Below are 17,028 nucleotides of genomic sequence, written 5' to 3'. Positions count from 1 at the left end.
CATCGTGTGGACCCATATATCAGCCAGGAGCAGCAGGCTTATGACTTAGTGACACAGGCTGAGTGGAGGACATTGAGCAGTAAAAATTAGCAAGTTATCCCGAGTGAAAAATGAAGCCATCAGAGGGCCATAAGCAGCCGGCATTTGTTATTCCAAAGATTTCATTTCAGGAAGAAGACTTTGTGGATGTTATTGTTTGTACCTTTGTCATCTTTACTGTGAAACGTGCTCCCTAACAGATTTACATCTATTACGCTGGTCCATTGTGCAATCATTGTTACTTAGGAAATAAGTGAGCTACGGATACAAACAACAGTCGAACAGTATTTCATATCCGCAGGAAACAGAAGAAGTGCAGGCATAAATTGATAATGTCAAAGTTTCGCACGCAAGTAATGCTAAAAATGTTAGGTGAGTGTGTGTGCATAACTGGGTTCTCTGTGCTCTGTAGCAGAGAGAAACAGATACCAGATACTTGAATTAGTGTTTTGAAAGCCAGAAGAGACTTCTTGAAGTGGAGGAAGGAAACAGTAGAGAACTCACAGTCGTCAATAGAATTGACTCAATACTCATTGAAAGAAAAAACACGATAATTTAGATGCTTCGTGTAAATATTTTTGTCCTTATTTATGCTCTTCTGTTTTTATTTAATCATTCTTTATTTCTCGCTTTAAATAAATTTCTCACCAACTGGCCAGTGATGTTAAGGAAAAGTTCCCGTCTGTGTACATCACTGTGTGTTTATATCCAGGTGTTTAGATCTAACAAAAGATATTATGACACTGAAATGAAAGACAGCGTGTGCACAAAAGAACCTTTGCTGAGCGACATCAAAGAGAGTCTGACTGTGCACGTCATTCCTCTATCTGCCTTCATTCAGCTGTTTGACTGCAGTGAAAGAGTCACATACTTCTTTTTACGTGACACTTATTTATACACCGCTCCGCTCTTTCGTCATGCTCTGTGTATGCCTACGCGGCGCTCCTTCCCTCCCTAAATTTAAGATGTTGTAAACACACTGCAGCCGTTCCCTCTTTGGAAACTCTCGGCACATCAGAGGGGTCCCTGGGTCTCTTACGTCTCTCCTGCTGCTCACGGCTACATCAGCTCCTCTGGGCAACCGCCCAATTGGCTGGGAGTCTGCTGCCCTGACCCTGAACCCTGAATGCAAGGGGTTAGCCAAGGGCCAGCGCTGAGGCTGAGGGGTGGGTGTGGTGGCGGAGGTCAGGATGGGGGAGGAGGGTGGGGAGAGAGAGAGAGACAGCTATTAAACACAACAGAGGAAGGCCCATCAGGATGTGTCTTTTATAGCTGGCTGGTACTTGAAGGCATCAAACGTCACTCCCACAGATGAGAGGCAGGCAGTCCAGCTAACAGATGAATCCTGTAAGGGTGGAAATGATGGGGTCAGGGTTTTTACAAGGTCGGGACGAGGTTAGTGAGGGGTCAGGGACTCAGTTATCCCGTCTTTGCAGTCTAGGACATTGGAATTGTTGTTAACTCTATTGTATCAGTACACTCACAAAGTGTTTCTTAACACTGGTTAAAGCCTAGATGACTCAACACAATTTGTGGACATTGTGCTACACTTATTCACTTTCTTTCAAAGAGAAGATTGATGCCATTTTTACAGTAGCTGCACAGTAAATATAAAGCCTCACCTGGCTGCTGGTAAGCTCAGCTTAGCATATAGACTGGAAACAGGGTAACAGTTAATTTGATGGTGGCCCAAGCTAACAGAAATCACCTACATCACAAGTTCTTTAGCCTCCGTACAAATTACACATATGGGATGTTATGTGTTACTTATTATTATGTTATCCTAAACACCGTACACTCATATTTTTCCCAAAATGTTGAACCGTTTCTTTAAAGATCCATATTTTTGGTTTGAGATATTTTAATCTATTCGCAGTTATATTCTATTATATGTTATATTACTGTCTCTTGTAAGATTTTTTAACAATATTATTAGACATAAAACTTTCAGACATTCTTGAGATGTGTATTTTATTAAACGATAACAGTTGAGACCATTTATTTTTTAGATTAGTGGTACATCGTATCTTCATGCTAAAACATTTTCCAGTATAGCTCATTTCCGATTCACTTCTGCCTAAAAGCAATGAATTCATGTGATGTGTCGCCAGAAAACCAAACCCAAAGCATAAAACATAAGCAAGGCATTTGCTTGCAATCTGGTCATTTATTTAAAACTTCAAAACAGTCCCTGTTCGCTATTGATGATGATACATATGCTCAGATTGTTGGTGTTTATACCGCAATAAAACAGACCGAGCTTAATGGCCCAAATTAGGAAATCGGTCTAAAAACTTGCCTTGAAAAATGATCGGTCCCAATGTAAACTTTGTACTAATGAACTGAAAAGTTATTCAGGTTAACTGACTCGAGCAGAATCAATGCATCACCATCATCATCACCCTCCGAATGACCCCATGCACCACCAGTGACACCTCCAACCCCCTAACCCTTCAACCCTCCAGTCATCCAACCTCTCCTCTCTAACACCGTCTCGTTCCTTGTTTCATTTTCATTACAACCCCCTTGCAGGGACTTGAACTTGTTGCCCCGTCTGAACTGGGGTGACAGCTCACTAAATCACTGCCTTTTAGTGGTGCTGCCCTCTTTTTTATACACTTTAATCACCAGACTCCAGTAACCAGGAATATTGGGCCCAGTGTATGGAATTCTCCTCATAAAAGAAAAGGCCCAGGCCACTGATGTGCTTCTCATGGCAGAATCGCCGCTAGAATTAATCTTGTTCTCGCTGAGACGGTGGTTGATGGCGGCGGGGGCTCTTTCTTATTGGTGACAATCAATCCCTCAGGATCAACAGGTTTTAGGCTGTAAACTTGAGGTCATCTCCCATCTAGTCGACAGTTTCTCATCTGGTGATGCCGGCGTTAATGCTGGTGGGAGGCCTTGGATTTTGTTTGTTATTTATGGTTAGTCACAGGTTTAGGAATGGTTCTGAATGATCGGAGGCTATCTTTTACACACTGCCTGTCACAGCTTTAAAATGGTTAACCCCCTGTATACACACTGTGGCTGGGAAGTGTAGAAAGACACAGGCTTTGTTTCAACAAACTGTTTTTTCATAGATTTGCTTTTTCTTTCACATTTTAATCTACGAATTGATCCCTTATTGAAAAAGATAATTCATTGCTGAATGCTTCTTTGTTCTCATCCTACTCCTTCTCCTCTTTTCGTCTCCACATTTTCAGTACCTGACTTCATCAGTTCCTTTTTCTCAATGCTCATCCTCCTCTGTCCTCTTTCCTCCTCCTCCTCTTCTTTCCCATTTCATCTCCAACCAAACATTAATCCTTATCCTCCCTGAGGAAGCCCACTTCGTGCAGCAGTGAGGGTATTTAGAGCCTGTGTTGACATTGGACAGCACGTTAGACAAATATCCCCGACTCAAAACCACAAGACAAATGGCAGACCCGGGCTTGCTGTATTCTGGCAGTGAGTTTGCTGGTCTGGCTTAGCTGTAGCCAGCTATTCAGCACAGGTGACGTCTTACTGCAAGAAAAAACTGACCACTAAGGAGGGTAGGTGGATAGATGAAAGACGATGTGGGAGAAACATTTTTTATTTTTAAAGGGAGCGATGGATGGAAATGGAGACATTTGATTATGATAGAAAATAAGGAAACAAAATGTTCGCAGAACCGGGAGTACAAAAACAAGATGAAATTATTAGGTAATAACTGAAAAAAAATATATGTACAGGAGTATTTGTGTATTTTTTTGGTGATGCTGATGAAATAAAAACTGAATCAGTTGTCTACATCAGACTACACATGGAGGAGTTTGGAAAAGCAGCTACTCCCACCGACTCCCGGGTGGTGGCTTTGATTATGGGTGCACATTACATCATGTTAAGGTGGAAACAAACACACATAACCCACTCACAGACAGTGCTCGCACACAGACAGGCCATGCGACTGTGACAAGCTATCTACACACACTCAACAAGTAACCACACACATGCAGACAGCACACTGCACCACACACACACACACACACACACACAAACACACTCTTCAGAGATATGAGGCCCATTTTGACAACCGCCAAGTTGACTTGGCATTGGTCGGACTGAAGTGATCCAAGAAAAGCAAAGCAGACCCACGAGAGGGCTGGGGCTTTTGTGTTTGTGGAGTGTCACACTTCATCACGAGGGAAACCCATAACAGGCCCAGGAAGACCTTTGAAGCTATGGGAGGGGTGTGTGGGAATCGCCTCTGTGGCTACCTCTGATGTCAACTCCAATATTCTGATTGCAGGCTATTTCCTGGATTAGGATTGTGTTTGTCGGCTGAGAGGGAAACTGTCCGAGGATTGTATATCAGAGAGCAGACAAGCTAATTATGGCATCCCACCAGACAATTTACAGATTATAAATTATTTCACAAAGGCCTGCCATTGTGATACTTAGTCACATCCTTATTTTCCATTCACTATCAGCTAAGAATTCATGATTTTAATATATGATTAGAGGAAGGAAAGAGAATAGTCATCCTGTTAGTTTTATTTTAAAATTATTTTTCCATGTAGATACTAATCAGGATCCCTTCTAGAAGATTTTATTCATGAAATGTGTTAGAGTTTCTTATAACGGACTAACCATACAGGCAGGTTTATGTGTTTTGAGAGTATATTTAATAGCGGATTTGAATGTCACAGCAACCATGTTAAATGTCCAGTGGTTTGGATTTCTAAGAGGAGAATGTCTCTGTAAACCATTAGGCTAAAGATGCCATATGTAAAACAGTGTCAGGCAGCAGGGTCAGGTGATAGCAGTGCGTGCAGTTTGCTTTGGCTGCTTCATAATTAGCGGAATGGTGGCGTAGGCTACTTTAATGGACCACATCCTTTTGGCTGGAGCTTCACAAGACTTAACCACCGAAGCCATAATTTGATTCTAGGATGCAAGGAGCAGGGCAAGACAATTTCAAATCAAGGAGAAATATTCAGGAAATTACATTTGTACTTAGGGATGGTTGGCTGGCTCGACTGTTGGAAAGTTCTCATTTCTGCAGTGCCGCGTGGATCAGAGTGATTTTTTTTCCTTTTCATTTATTTTGAAAGTCTTGATTAGTGCAAAAATCCTCTCTGAGGCACCCACTTAAGGATAATGTATAGTTTTCTAGATCTAAATAAACAATGATTGAATGTAGAGGTTTTAAAGGAGAGCTAAAGTTCATGATTTGATCACTTACACTTACTAAATTTGAATGTAAACCTGTCGCTGTGGGCGATTTCTCACTTATTGCTCTTAACCTATAAAATGTGCAAAAGCTGTGTTTTTAGGGTTCACCATTTCTTCATCTGTAGCTATGTTAGCATTAGATTTACCTTGTGTTGAGGGGAAGCTAGCATTCTAGTAAGTTAAACTAAAAAAGTTAAACATTATACCTGCTTAACATCAGTATGTTAGCATTAGCATTTAGCTCAAAACACCAATATGCTCTGAGAAAAGGCCACATCGGCTCAGGAGGGTGTAATAATAATGAAAACTGTCTATATATAAATTCCTGAACTTCACTGAAATCTACACCAGTTGGTCACAAAGTCCAGTTTGTTGCTTTGTTTTTCTCAGTATAGACAGTGAAAGTCTTTCAGAAGCATGGTTGTTTCTGATTTAGATGTGGCCTGCTTTTATTTTGAATTCATTTTCCTTTTATTTTCATGAAAGATGAGAAAAATCACAACAGCCTTAATTAAACTGCTGCCAAACACGTTCAGATTGGGTCAAAATATGAGATAAATAAAAGCAGCACTGAATCAGCACCGCTTTAAAGTGGCCCTGACAGACACTTTTCTAAGCAAAGATATTTATTATTTCGAGGACCAAATAATAGTTATCAGCAAAAATTATCTCCGGGCTCTAACAAAAAGAGTAGCAGCTTATGAGGCAAAGCATTTCTCATCCATTTTAATGGTTTATGTAGTTTAAAGCCAAATGGAACAAGGGTAAAAGCCAGATTTTCATTGGGGGATTTAGTGGGGGGGGAAAAAACTCAATTACTGTTCTCCGACTGGGGGTGTTGTTAAGGACGATGTCATGATCAAACACAATTTGGATCAAACCACGACTTTATTTCACATTCTCTCACATTTCCAATCAAGGACCGATTAGCCTCAGACATTAATGAGCCTACTAATCCATTTGGGCCCCTCGTGATAACAGTTAATTGTCTGTAAAAATGTGTACAGATCCCCGTTTGGGTTGTTTACTAACTGATTTGGATGTGGTTAGGCCCTAAAGAGGTATCATTATGCTGATAGTTCTTTGGAAAATGAGCCCCTGATGGAGACAACACCAGAGCGGAGTAGAGTTAAAAATACACAGGACTGCTTTCAACCATTGCTCACTTGAGTGCAAATTTATCACTATTTTAAAATAACATTTGGCTGTCATCAGCACTCATTGAACTTCATCTATAATTAGTGTGAGTTTTCTGTTTCGCCCACTACACTATAGTGACTGAGCTTTGATTTTTTTTTTTTACTTAAACCTCTGACATTTGGATTAACAGTGTAAGGTCTTGGAAAAATATCAGTAAACTGGACTACCAGATGTTCCAGACAAATGGCTTCATTTGGCTCTACATCTTCTGTGTCTCTCGCTTCATGTTTGTGGCTCGGTAGAAACTTAATTCCAAATTGCAGAAACATTCAAACTCAATTTGTTTCCTGCATAAAGTCAGAATGGAAACTGTGCATTTGATTGAGTTGTAGCAGACCGTTCTTGTTGAGGACAGGTACTAATGTTTCTGTTAAATGAAATTAACTATAATTTTATGTCATCAAAGGTCTCTGACTGAGTGAAATCAGCCTCTGTTTAATGGGATTTTAACCACAAGGATATTCAAATAGAAATGTCATAATTTTAGCAAGTTTTTTACTTGTCTTTATGACACTGGAGAAATTAAACCTAGTCAAAAATAAGAATTTGACATCAGTGTGAGAGGAAATCAGAGGATTTGTAGATACAATTACAATGGATCTGTTTTACAGATGTTCAAGATGCACGCTATAACTGCAACTACGGTATATACTAATTTTACATTATTCTAGATGTGAGCAAGAATTCAACTTGATAAATTGTCAAAAAAAATTGTAATAAAGTAATACACAGTGTGAATGAGTAGGACTAAAACGTTAAATTATTACACTCGTGCACAGAAAAAAAGAGCAAGAATAAAACCCCGACCAACAAATTGCCCAACTTGGTGTCTTTTTATTAACGATAATGATCCTGCTGTCATTAAGGTTAACATTTACTAATAAAACTATTTAATCCTGTATACACTTTTACAGTTTTTCATGGTACCAGCTAACATGGTACCTGTCTAATCAATAAAAAAATAATCTGTATATTTTTTAAAAAATTGTCCTTCTGGACACGCTACCAGAAAACGTTTTACAAATATCCATAATCGTGTCCTTCTATGTAGGAAGCATCATACATGATGCACTGTGTTACTGTGCAGCTTATGTGCTTTCCTTGTCGTATTCTTGAAGGAACCACAAGTGTGTATGTGTGTTTGTATTCTGGCCACTCAGCCTGCAACCTTGGCTGGCCTGTTCTGACACCCAATTTATTGTCTTGTGATTTGAGGCCTTAGTTTCTCATTACACCCAAAGTTTTTGTGTCCTTGCGCGACAAAAATTAGCTTGTGTGTCTGTGTAAATCACCTGTCATATGCACATGTTCCTTTAAGAAAAGGCCAAGGGTGTCATTTGATTCCTGCTGCCTTGCTTTCATATTTATGCGTCTCATATTCACGTCCATTGGCTGTGTCTCCGTTGGGCTATCCATCAAGACTTTTTATCCCCATCGCACCAACAATGCGGACATAAAACGCTCTTTTACATCAGCAAAATGCTGCCACAAATAAAACTTGAACAACACACCTCTTTATTTGTCTGGATAATAAAGTACATAAATTAAAAGTGATAAGTGACGATTTTCACATTAGTCATATCCTATGGGCTTGGGCTTTAATGGAAATTACCAGAGGCAGAGACGCTGTAATATAAAGTATAAGCCACAAAATTGGAAAACATAGGTGATATATTAATGAGTTTACCAAAGTGAAGGACATCCAGACCCAGGGGGATGTGTCCGGCTCTCTCCAGGGCAAAGCCATTTTTCAAACAAACATGTCAAAGGAGCATTTTGAAAACTGTATCACTCATCCTGTCAAATTAAATTTCCAGCATTTGTGAAATATTCATTTTACAAATTTATTTGTTGGTGGTTGCTTTCATAGTGCATGTATTTTATTTTGGTTCACCTGCCCACCGACTGAGGGTGACTTTTACCTGTCCGGTTATACTGTATGTCAGTAGAAAATAAATCAGATTAAATGGAGCTCGAGTTTTTTAATATAGTCATGTTAAATGAAATGTTACATAAACTACAAATTAAATGCAGTTTTTGAAAAACAAAGGAAACAGTCAAAGAAAGACAAAAGAGTTAAATACACAGTTATTACATATTTTATTTATTCACCATGGTGTAAAACTGAGCAGTAGAAAGAAATCAATCATATTAAATCATAGATGTTCACTTTCTCAAAAGCATATCTATTCATGAGAAAATTAAATTCAGTCTGTACTGCCTGCACCACAACGCAAATGATGATCATCTCCAGGTTGTAGATTTTACCATTTATCAGGATGAATAAAACAGAAACAAAACAAAAACTAAAAAGGGAACCTAGTTAAAAGCAGTGGGATGAATAGACGTCTCTCTCAATTTTGTACACTCAGCCAGAATAAGTTGCCTTTGGCCTGCTTAGGGGTAGAAGGTGAGGGAAGCACACAAAAGCATTGCAATTATTCTGCTCTGGCACAACAACAGAGAGCAAAAGGAGCATCAAAGGCTTTCCTCTGAGCAAAATAGGGCTCCCTCAGAGGAAAAGCACAACCTGTGTGTGAATACCGGTGCATGGACTTTTGGTCCTCTCTTGAGACACACGAGGCAACGGATGTGTGTCAATAGAGTTGCAGTGCCTATCCACTTTGATTATGTTGTGGTACAGTATGCACTGGCAGTAGTGTAAAGAGCAGTTTTCACGATTTACTTTAGATATAGTAAGTTTTTGAAAAGTTATATATGTGAAATTAGTTTTTTCACATGTAAAACACAGCACTCCACATACATTGTAAGAAATGTCTGTGTATTAACAGCTGTATGGCTGCATATTCCAACAGAAATTGTACAAATTATCCATGATTCACAGGTGTATTTCTGTTCAGAGTTTGGAATTTCGTGATTATCATTCAGTGTAATTGTTGTCATGTCTTGGTTTATGTTTGTTTGTGATGTTAAAAGAGATTGTTAAGAATTAGTAAATGTAGAATAAATTTGAGATAATAAAAATCTAATTTCTCTATTATTTTAGTTCAGTATTTTTGTGGGAATGTGAAAGATATATAGGTTCTTTAAAAAAAATACTTTCAATCACAGTAGTTTTATTTAGATTTTTTTTTGCAAAGTTCTAAGTTTTATTGCTCTAGGTTATAATATTGACCAAAATTCTCCCTTTGTATGTACAGTCGGGGAACTATAAATTAGAAACAACAACAAAATCCTTATTTTAGTTGCAGGACAAGAAGTCTGGGTCGTGAGATGCAAGCACATATTGTGTTATTTTATTCTTTAAAAAATCATTTCAGATTTTATACTGTAGATGTACCATTAAAAAAATAGAAACCATCCTATTTTCACAGTAGATAAACCTTTAAATAATAGCAAATGCCTTTTGTTATTACAGATGTACCTTTAAATGGAATATGTCTTGCTTTTGACTGCTGATATGCCATTAAAAGCCTACAAAGCATTTGCTTCAAATTTATAATGTGACAGGGGTTTCATTTGTGATAAATGCATGTGTATAAACACACTGGTCTGGTCTTGCATGGATCTTTGCTTGTGGTGAGTTTATATGAAAGACACATTTGCATTTATATCTCTAATCTATATTTTACCTATTTATAATTAGTTTTATAATTACTATTAATTATTTACTTATTTTGATTTGGTATGTTTTTCAAATAATGACTTTCAAACTGTCCTGTCTTTCATTATATCATATGCTATATAGTGTCTATGGACCATATATTGTCTTTTTTATTTGAAACTTCTGAATAATTTATCAACGTGCTACTAATGCTTACTAATACTGTTTTTATGAGTGTTTGTCAAAACTTAAACGTGACATTAAGGAAGAAAAGAGAGAGCGGCGAGACTGATTTTCTATCAGGCATTCTTAAGGGCACCTCGATGTATAAAGAGGGTCCTTCAACAACGCGGAAGTTAAGCTCTCACATGTTTCTGTGTACATTCACCGGTTGCTAAGCGCAGCAATCACTTTCTGGACCGTTGCAGCCAATATTATTGGTGCCAGTAGACTCCTAAACAAAATACAAGAAGATGAAGGTGGTTGCTTTAATAAGGTAACCGCATTTTTTTGATTTAACCACCTCATCGCTCTGTCGCCGATGTTTTGGTGGCAGCAGTGGAATATGTGGAAGAGGATGTTGTATTTTCAAAACCATAACATACTACTAATGAAATGTTTAAGTTATTGAATATAGAGGCGTTGAAAACCAACACAAGAATAGCATACAATAGCTAACTTACTGTAGTAAATAAGAGTAAAGACTATAAATAACACATCATCTGCTACAGCTACATGCTTTTCATCTCTGGATATTAATTTTGCTGCACCCAATTCCCAGATTACTAACCGTACGCCCATGTTAATATATGCCGAACGTTTGCATTTTGATGATTCAAGCACAGCCTTACCTGTGTGTCCATTTCTCATGCTGTGTTCCAGTGGGGGCAAAGACAGCTGCTACAACATGATGCAGTGTGTTGCTGCTGGCCACCGGATCGTAGCTCTGGCCAACCTGCGCCCTGCTCACACAGGTGAGGAGAAGAGGGGGTTAGATATGATCTATGTGGGCCAGCCAGCTGCACTTCTGCGGACTAAGAAACTAAGAAGTGAACTTTGCATACATAAATAACTGCAGAACTCTAAGTATGAACTGTATGTAGTTTGCTGTGCAGACAGATACATGCTTTTTTCAGCTGGGGGTTTATTTTTACACATGGAATATGCAAAAATGAAAGCATTTTGTACCTTTTTCTTAATTTCTACATAAAAGTTAAAAAAATGTTAATAGTAAATTCATGATTAAAGTTCTTTCATCATTTTTTAACAATAGTTTCACCTATTAAACACTACAAGGATTTTTTTGCTTTGAGCCATGTTCTGTTTTGCAGGAATACTTTGCTAACACTAGAGCTGCACTAGTCTGACTCACTGGATGTAGATAAGCCCAACACTGGCTGCGCATGTCACACAACTTTCTCCTTCCAATCCACCATCTACCTTTTCAAAATCCCCTTTACTTCACAAAACAGCACAAACAACAACCACCTCCCGTGCAGCCCTACCTTTTGAGTGAACACCGTCACATCATCCTTGTCTTAGTCCCGCCCAAGGTGATTATAATTTATTTAAAGAAATACAAACATGCCTGAACTGTTCTTAATCTGTAGCAGAATGACAGTGAGGAGCTGTCAGATCGGTCTACACAGTGCTGTGTCAGCCTAGAGAATGGTCCGGCTATGTGAGACTAGAGATGCACCAATTTGAAAATACCTCTCATAAAGATTACTGATACAAAATTTCCATGTCTGCCATGTGCATAAAACAAAACAAATGTTGCTAAAAATGAACCTACTGCATTAGGGAGAAGGGCAAAATGTGTCCAGCAGCTCTCAAAGGGAGGAACAAGAGTAAAACTTTCTAATACTATGATAGTGAAAACAAAACGTTTTATCCATTAGTCAGTTATACAAAATACTATAGGTTTAACCATGGTAATTTTTTCCGTACTTTATTAGAAATGTTGCGTCCCACTTTCCAAAATCAAAAGGATTCCTAGAGATGAAGAGGCATTCTCCTAAATTAACCTGGAGTATTTAATACAGATCAGTTTTCTTTGATATTTATGTAACACTCTCACATGTGGTGAGCTGAAAGCAGTGGTCTTCTCTAACTCAAAATTACATCAGCATTTTGTTTTTCTGCAAATGAGTGAACATATTAGTAACTGATCATGAATAACTGATTAACATAAAAATAAAACCAACTAAAACCTTAAAACTGAGTTTGTTGGCACATGATGTGCGCAATTAGAATAGCCTATAGCACTGTACTCATCTTACAAATGCGACAATGTAAAAAATAAAATACATGTCTAATTTGATTATGTTTATTTTTCTAACACAGCAGCAGTGTTTAGAGAGCTTCAGCATTCCTAGTATTAATTGCAAACTTGTTCAAAGTAACCTTCTTGGTTACCTAAACCTCTTGAAGGTCAGTGTTTAGAAAAGTAGATGTCTTTTAGAATAAACTCATCCTCTCTGTCCTATGTTAAATTGTTACTCTGTTAAAATTCAACAAAGTTTAAGCTGCTTCACTAATAGGCTCAACAGTTAATTAGAATGAATTTGTAGCTTGTTTGATAGATAGATAGATAGATAGATAGATAGATAGATAGATAGATAGATAGATAGATAGATAGATAGATAGATAGATAGATAGATAGATAGATAGATAGATACTTTATTAATCCAGAGGGAAATTCAAGTAAGAATTTGCTTCTTTTATCAGTGTACAACATACAGGTGTGGATGTAGTGGGTTGACTGTGAGGGGAGTAGTTAAAGACGCTTTAATTCTGCAGGCTATTGTTCTGCTTGGTCTTATGGTGTTTTGATAAACTGCTCTGATATCTGTCTCTTGTACTGGCAGGTTATCTTGAATTTACAAGGATGACCGGAAATTGATTTGAGTATGATACAACTTGCTGTCTAGCCCTACTTTCATGTCAACAGACAGAAACAGAGAGCAGACTGGAAGAGAGAAGCAAACATCTTCACTCAGAGACGCTGAGAAGGGTTGTGAATGGCATTTCTAGTCTGCAGTATATTCTGCATTATCAGACACAAATATTGGCTGAAACAACATTGCTGGAACATTAACAATAATAATTTAAGTGTTTTGCTTCTCGGCTACAGGTATATTATTCGTCCCTAGTTCACGCTTATGCAGTTAAAAACATTCATGCCTTGAAACTGCCCTCTACAGTCCTGACCCAGTGGATCTATACCGGCTGTTGAGCAGCTCCACCCTAGCAGTAACTTTTTATGGGCCTTTGTCAAGTGCATCTAAGTGGTGTTAATGAGAAGGGAGCTAATGCTGCTCTTATGCTTTACCCATTCACATTTACTTTGTCCATCTGGGGATTGAAATAGTGACTTTTCAGTCACAAGGCCACCGGTTTAGGTTACCACTGCAAAAATGATGAAACCTGTAAAACACGAGACAAAAAAATGGTTTACAAATGCGACCACTTTTTAAGCTTCTATCATTGCTGTTTTCACAGTAACAGGTTTATGGAAAAGTATTTTTTATTTTTTATAACATTTATCCTTGAGGACCTTGTTGGGCTTTCTTTCATATCTTGAAAATACAATTAAATGATTCACAATAAAGCGGAATTGGCCGATTATTTTAATTGAAAAATTGTTACTTGTTGCCCTTACCTGAAATGAGCCAGTAAATTTTTGATCAATCTTGATAATTTCACAGAGGACTGCAACATCATGACCTGCACAGTTAACTGAACTCAACATTCCTTTGTCAGACACACGTTTAATGAGTTGTCATCGGACTCAGACTGTAACATGCTTCATTCCTTCATGCCACAGATGAGTTGGACAGCTACATGTACCAGACGGTTGGCCACCAGGCTATAGAGCTGTATGCTGACGCCATGGAGTTGCCTCTGTACAGACGCACCATCCAGGGTTCCAGCCTTGACACCAGCAGAAACTACAGTGAGACAGAAGGGGACGAGGTGGAGGATCTGTATCAGCTGCTGCACCTTGTCAAAGTAGGCCTCTCTTTAATAAGACTTTTTCTCTGGCCAATAAGCCTCAATACTTAAGGACCCCAGGGCCTTTTATTTTCCAGACACTCACAATATCCTGTTTATCTAGTTTTATCACTAATACTTAGTAAATAATTAAAATCTATAGGGTCCTGCACCACTGCAGGTATCTGTAACATTGTTTCACATTTCACTTTAACTGTTGCCGTATATTTTACATGAATTTGGTTAGGCCATTTGTATTTTCATGTGAAGAAATACAGCAGACATATTTAATATATGCCCATAAACACTCACATACAGCTGTCTTCCAACATACATTTGCACAAATGTACACATTAATGAACAAGCTCTCCAATCACCAGTATATTGAACTTCTCATCTTGGCTAAGGTTTATGACATACAGTTGCATTTAGAAAGTGTTCAAACCACTTCACACTTTTCACATCGTGTCATGTTGCAGCCTAATGCAAAAATTGTGTATTTTTTTCTCTCTCATCAATCTGCAATCAATACTAAATGATGAACAGAGCACTAGAAATGTTTGCAAATTTATTACAGAAGAAACAAAAGAAATATCCCATAGACATAACTATTCAGACCCCTTGCTGTGGCACTTGAAATTTATTTCAAGTTTGCCATTGCCTCCCATTTTTCTTGATCATCTTTGAGTTTTTTTCCCTCCTTGACTGGTGTCCATTTTGTCAATTGATTAGAGATGATTTGGAAAGACGCACCTTTCTGTATAAGGTTTCACAACAGATGGTACACATTAAAGCAGAAACCAAGCCACGAAGTTGAGGATTACACTGAGGCATAGATCTGGGGAGAGCTACCGAACAAAATCTGCTGCACTGAAAAATCCCAAGAGCACAGTGGCCTCCGTAATTCTTAAATATGAGAAGCTTGGAATAACCAGGACTCTTCCTAGAGCCGACACAAGTAAGCATTGGAGGAGAAGGCCCTTAGTTGAAGAGGTGATGAAGAACCTGTTGGTCACTCTGGGTGAGCTCCAACGATCTTGTGTGAGGATGAAAGAAACTTCCACGACAGCCATCTCTGCCAATTCACCGATCTGAATGACCAGATAAAAGCCTACCTTTCCACAACAGACACCTGAAAGCCCACTTTGAATTTGCAAAAAAACCACCAGGCTGAAAAATAAAATTCTACAGCTTCATGAAACCAACATTAAACAATCTGGCCGCATTTTTAAATGTCATGTCTGGTGGAAGCAAGGCATTGTTCATCACCTTTCCCAATACCAATTCAGCATGGTGGTGGCAGCATTATGCTATGGGGGAATTTTCTTGTGGGATGGACAGGTAGACTTGTCAGCTTTTGAGGTAAAGCTGTCGGAGCAAAATGCAGAGATTTCCTTCATGCTCAGGACTGCACACAGGACAGTGACCCAAAGCACACAGTTAGGACGACACTGGAGAGGCTTTTGGACAACTCTGAATGTCTTTCAGTGGCCCAATCAAACATATCTAGAAAAACCTGAAAATGACTGTTTGCTGTTGATCCCTGTCCAATTTGACAGAATTTGAGATGATCTGCTGAGAAGAATGGCAGAAAATCCTGAAATCCAAGCTTGTGGCGTCTTCAATGCTGAAGTCAATGTAACAAACATAACAAAATATGACAGCTTAGCAAAATGTGAAAAAGTGAAACGATCTGAATACTTTCTAAGTGCACTTTATGTCACACAATTGACACTTCTACAAGTCATTCTGTTCAGATTCAGAGTCACTTGGTAGCCTATCATGCTGTCTCAAACAGATTGTACTTGCAGTGCACCCAGTCTACCGGGGCGATTAGAAAGCTGTGTTAGTGCTTTTAGCCTGTCTTATTTAGTATGTCTTAATTTCACTTTCAAAGTGGAGTAACTTTTCTTTTTATCCTACTCTGGAAAATACTGTGCCTGTTGTATCAGTTAATCAAAGTTTTATGTGGAAAGTTTGAGAGAGGTGCCCTTGAACAATGGCTTCACAGGAAAAATTCTATTCTTTTTTTCATCTCACTTGACAGAAGATCAGATGCAAAAATTAATCACCAAATTAATATTTCATCAAATACCACTTTTGCCAGGACACTGAGAAAATATTCATTTGATGCCAAATTATGTATGAGACCTCGGTGGTCCAGTGTGGTACAGGGTGGCTGACTGACAGGTTTGAGATAACTGCGTGTGTGTTTAACACACTGCTGGCGCTGCCTGCCTACCTGACCGCCTGCAGCCATGTGAAAGCTACCTGGACACACATTTCAACAGCAGCAAAAGCTCTCCCTGCTGTCAGTGCAAACAGAGTGTGGGATTGATCCTGTGTAACACTTTATCCCCTGTGCACCCCTGCTCTAACTCTTATTTTAACTGGCAGCATCAAAATTTAAGCGCTTCTTATGGGATTGTGGATAGGAGTTTGTTGTTGAGATGGGAGTTGGCTTGGTTTGGTGTAAATGAGAGGGGTGGAGTGGGGGGTATGCATGGTTCCTCCTGTAGGTCTGTGTGGAGACGTGTTTATCTGGAGCTTAGGACTGCTCCAGGGCCCATGCATGTCCACACACCTCCTCAGTGGCAACGGCCAGTCAGCCAGCCTCAGGGCATTTCGCGCCCTCTGCCTGACTTTCTTTGCCATCTTCTGTGTAAATCGGCAGCTTTACACATGCAGCTACATGAAAGAGCTCTTGATTTTTTGTTGTCTTGTGAGCACAGACACATTCACGCCGTCTAATTTCTGGTTTTTGGCCTCTCATGAGTGTTCACGGTCAAATATTAGACATCTCTGTGGTATGTGATGCAATATACCATCTCTGCCTGTGGTCAGGGCTCTAATTGCAAAGGGCTGCTAATTTCCCATTTCCAGGGCTTCTCTGGTCTGACCTCACCAGTCAGACAGGCCATAGATCAGGGCAGTTGGACTCCCATGGGGGGCCTCGCCGGCTAGCAGACCTCCAGTCGTCTCCCCGTTTACCCCTCTTACCATCATCAGCAGACCTGCACCGTAAACAA

At 39.0% G+C, this 17,028-nt stretch overlaps 1 protein-coding gene across 2 annotated transcripts in view; it reads left to right on the top strand.

The window, feature by feature from the left end:
• The first annotated feature begins 10,341 nt into the window (after positions 1 to 10,341).
• The window catches only part of dph6 (diphthamine biosynthesis 6), a 59,084-nt gene continuing 52,397 nt past the window's right edge, over positions 10,342 to 17,028 (top strand). Inside the window, exons 1-3 of one of the 2 annotated variants that reach the window (XM_035951465.2) lie at positions 10,342 to 10,499; positions 10,886 to 10,977; positions 13,833 to 14,017. In XM_035951465.2, coding sequence (XP_035807358.2) covers positions 10,477 to 10,499; positions 10,886 to 10,977; positions 13,833 to 14,017 — 300 coding nt within the window. In that variant the 5' untranslated portion in view covers positions 10,342 to 10,476. The remainder of the gene's footprint in view (positions 10,500 to 10,885; positions 10,978 to 13,832; positions 14,018 to 17,028) is intronic. The other variant, XM_023277390.3, reaches the window with a different exon arrangement.

The sequence above is a fragment of the Amphiprion ocellaris genome, chromosome 20, assembly GCF_022539595.1.
Source record: "Amphiprion ocellaris isolate individual 3 ecotype Okinawa chromosome 20, ASM2253959v1, whole genome shotgun sequence".
Taxonomy (NCBI): domain Eukaryota; kingdom Metazoa; phylum Chordata; class Actinopteri; family Pomacentridae; genus Amphiprion; species Amphiprion ocellaris.
This window is presented reverse-complemented; position numbering and strand designations above follow the sequence as displayed.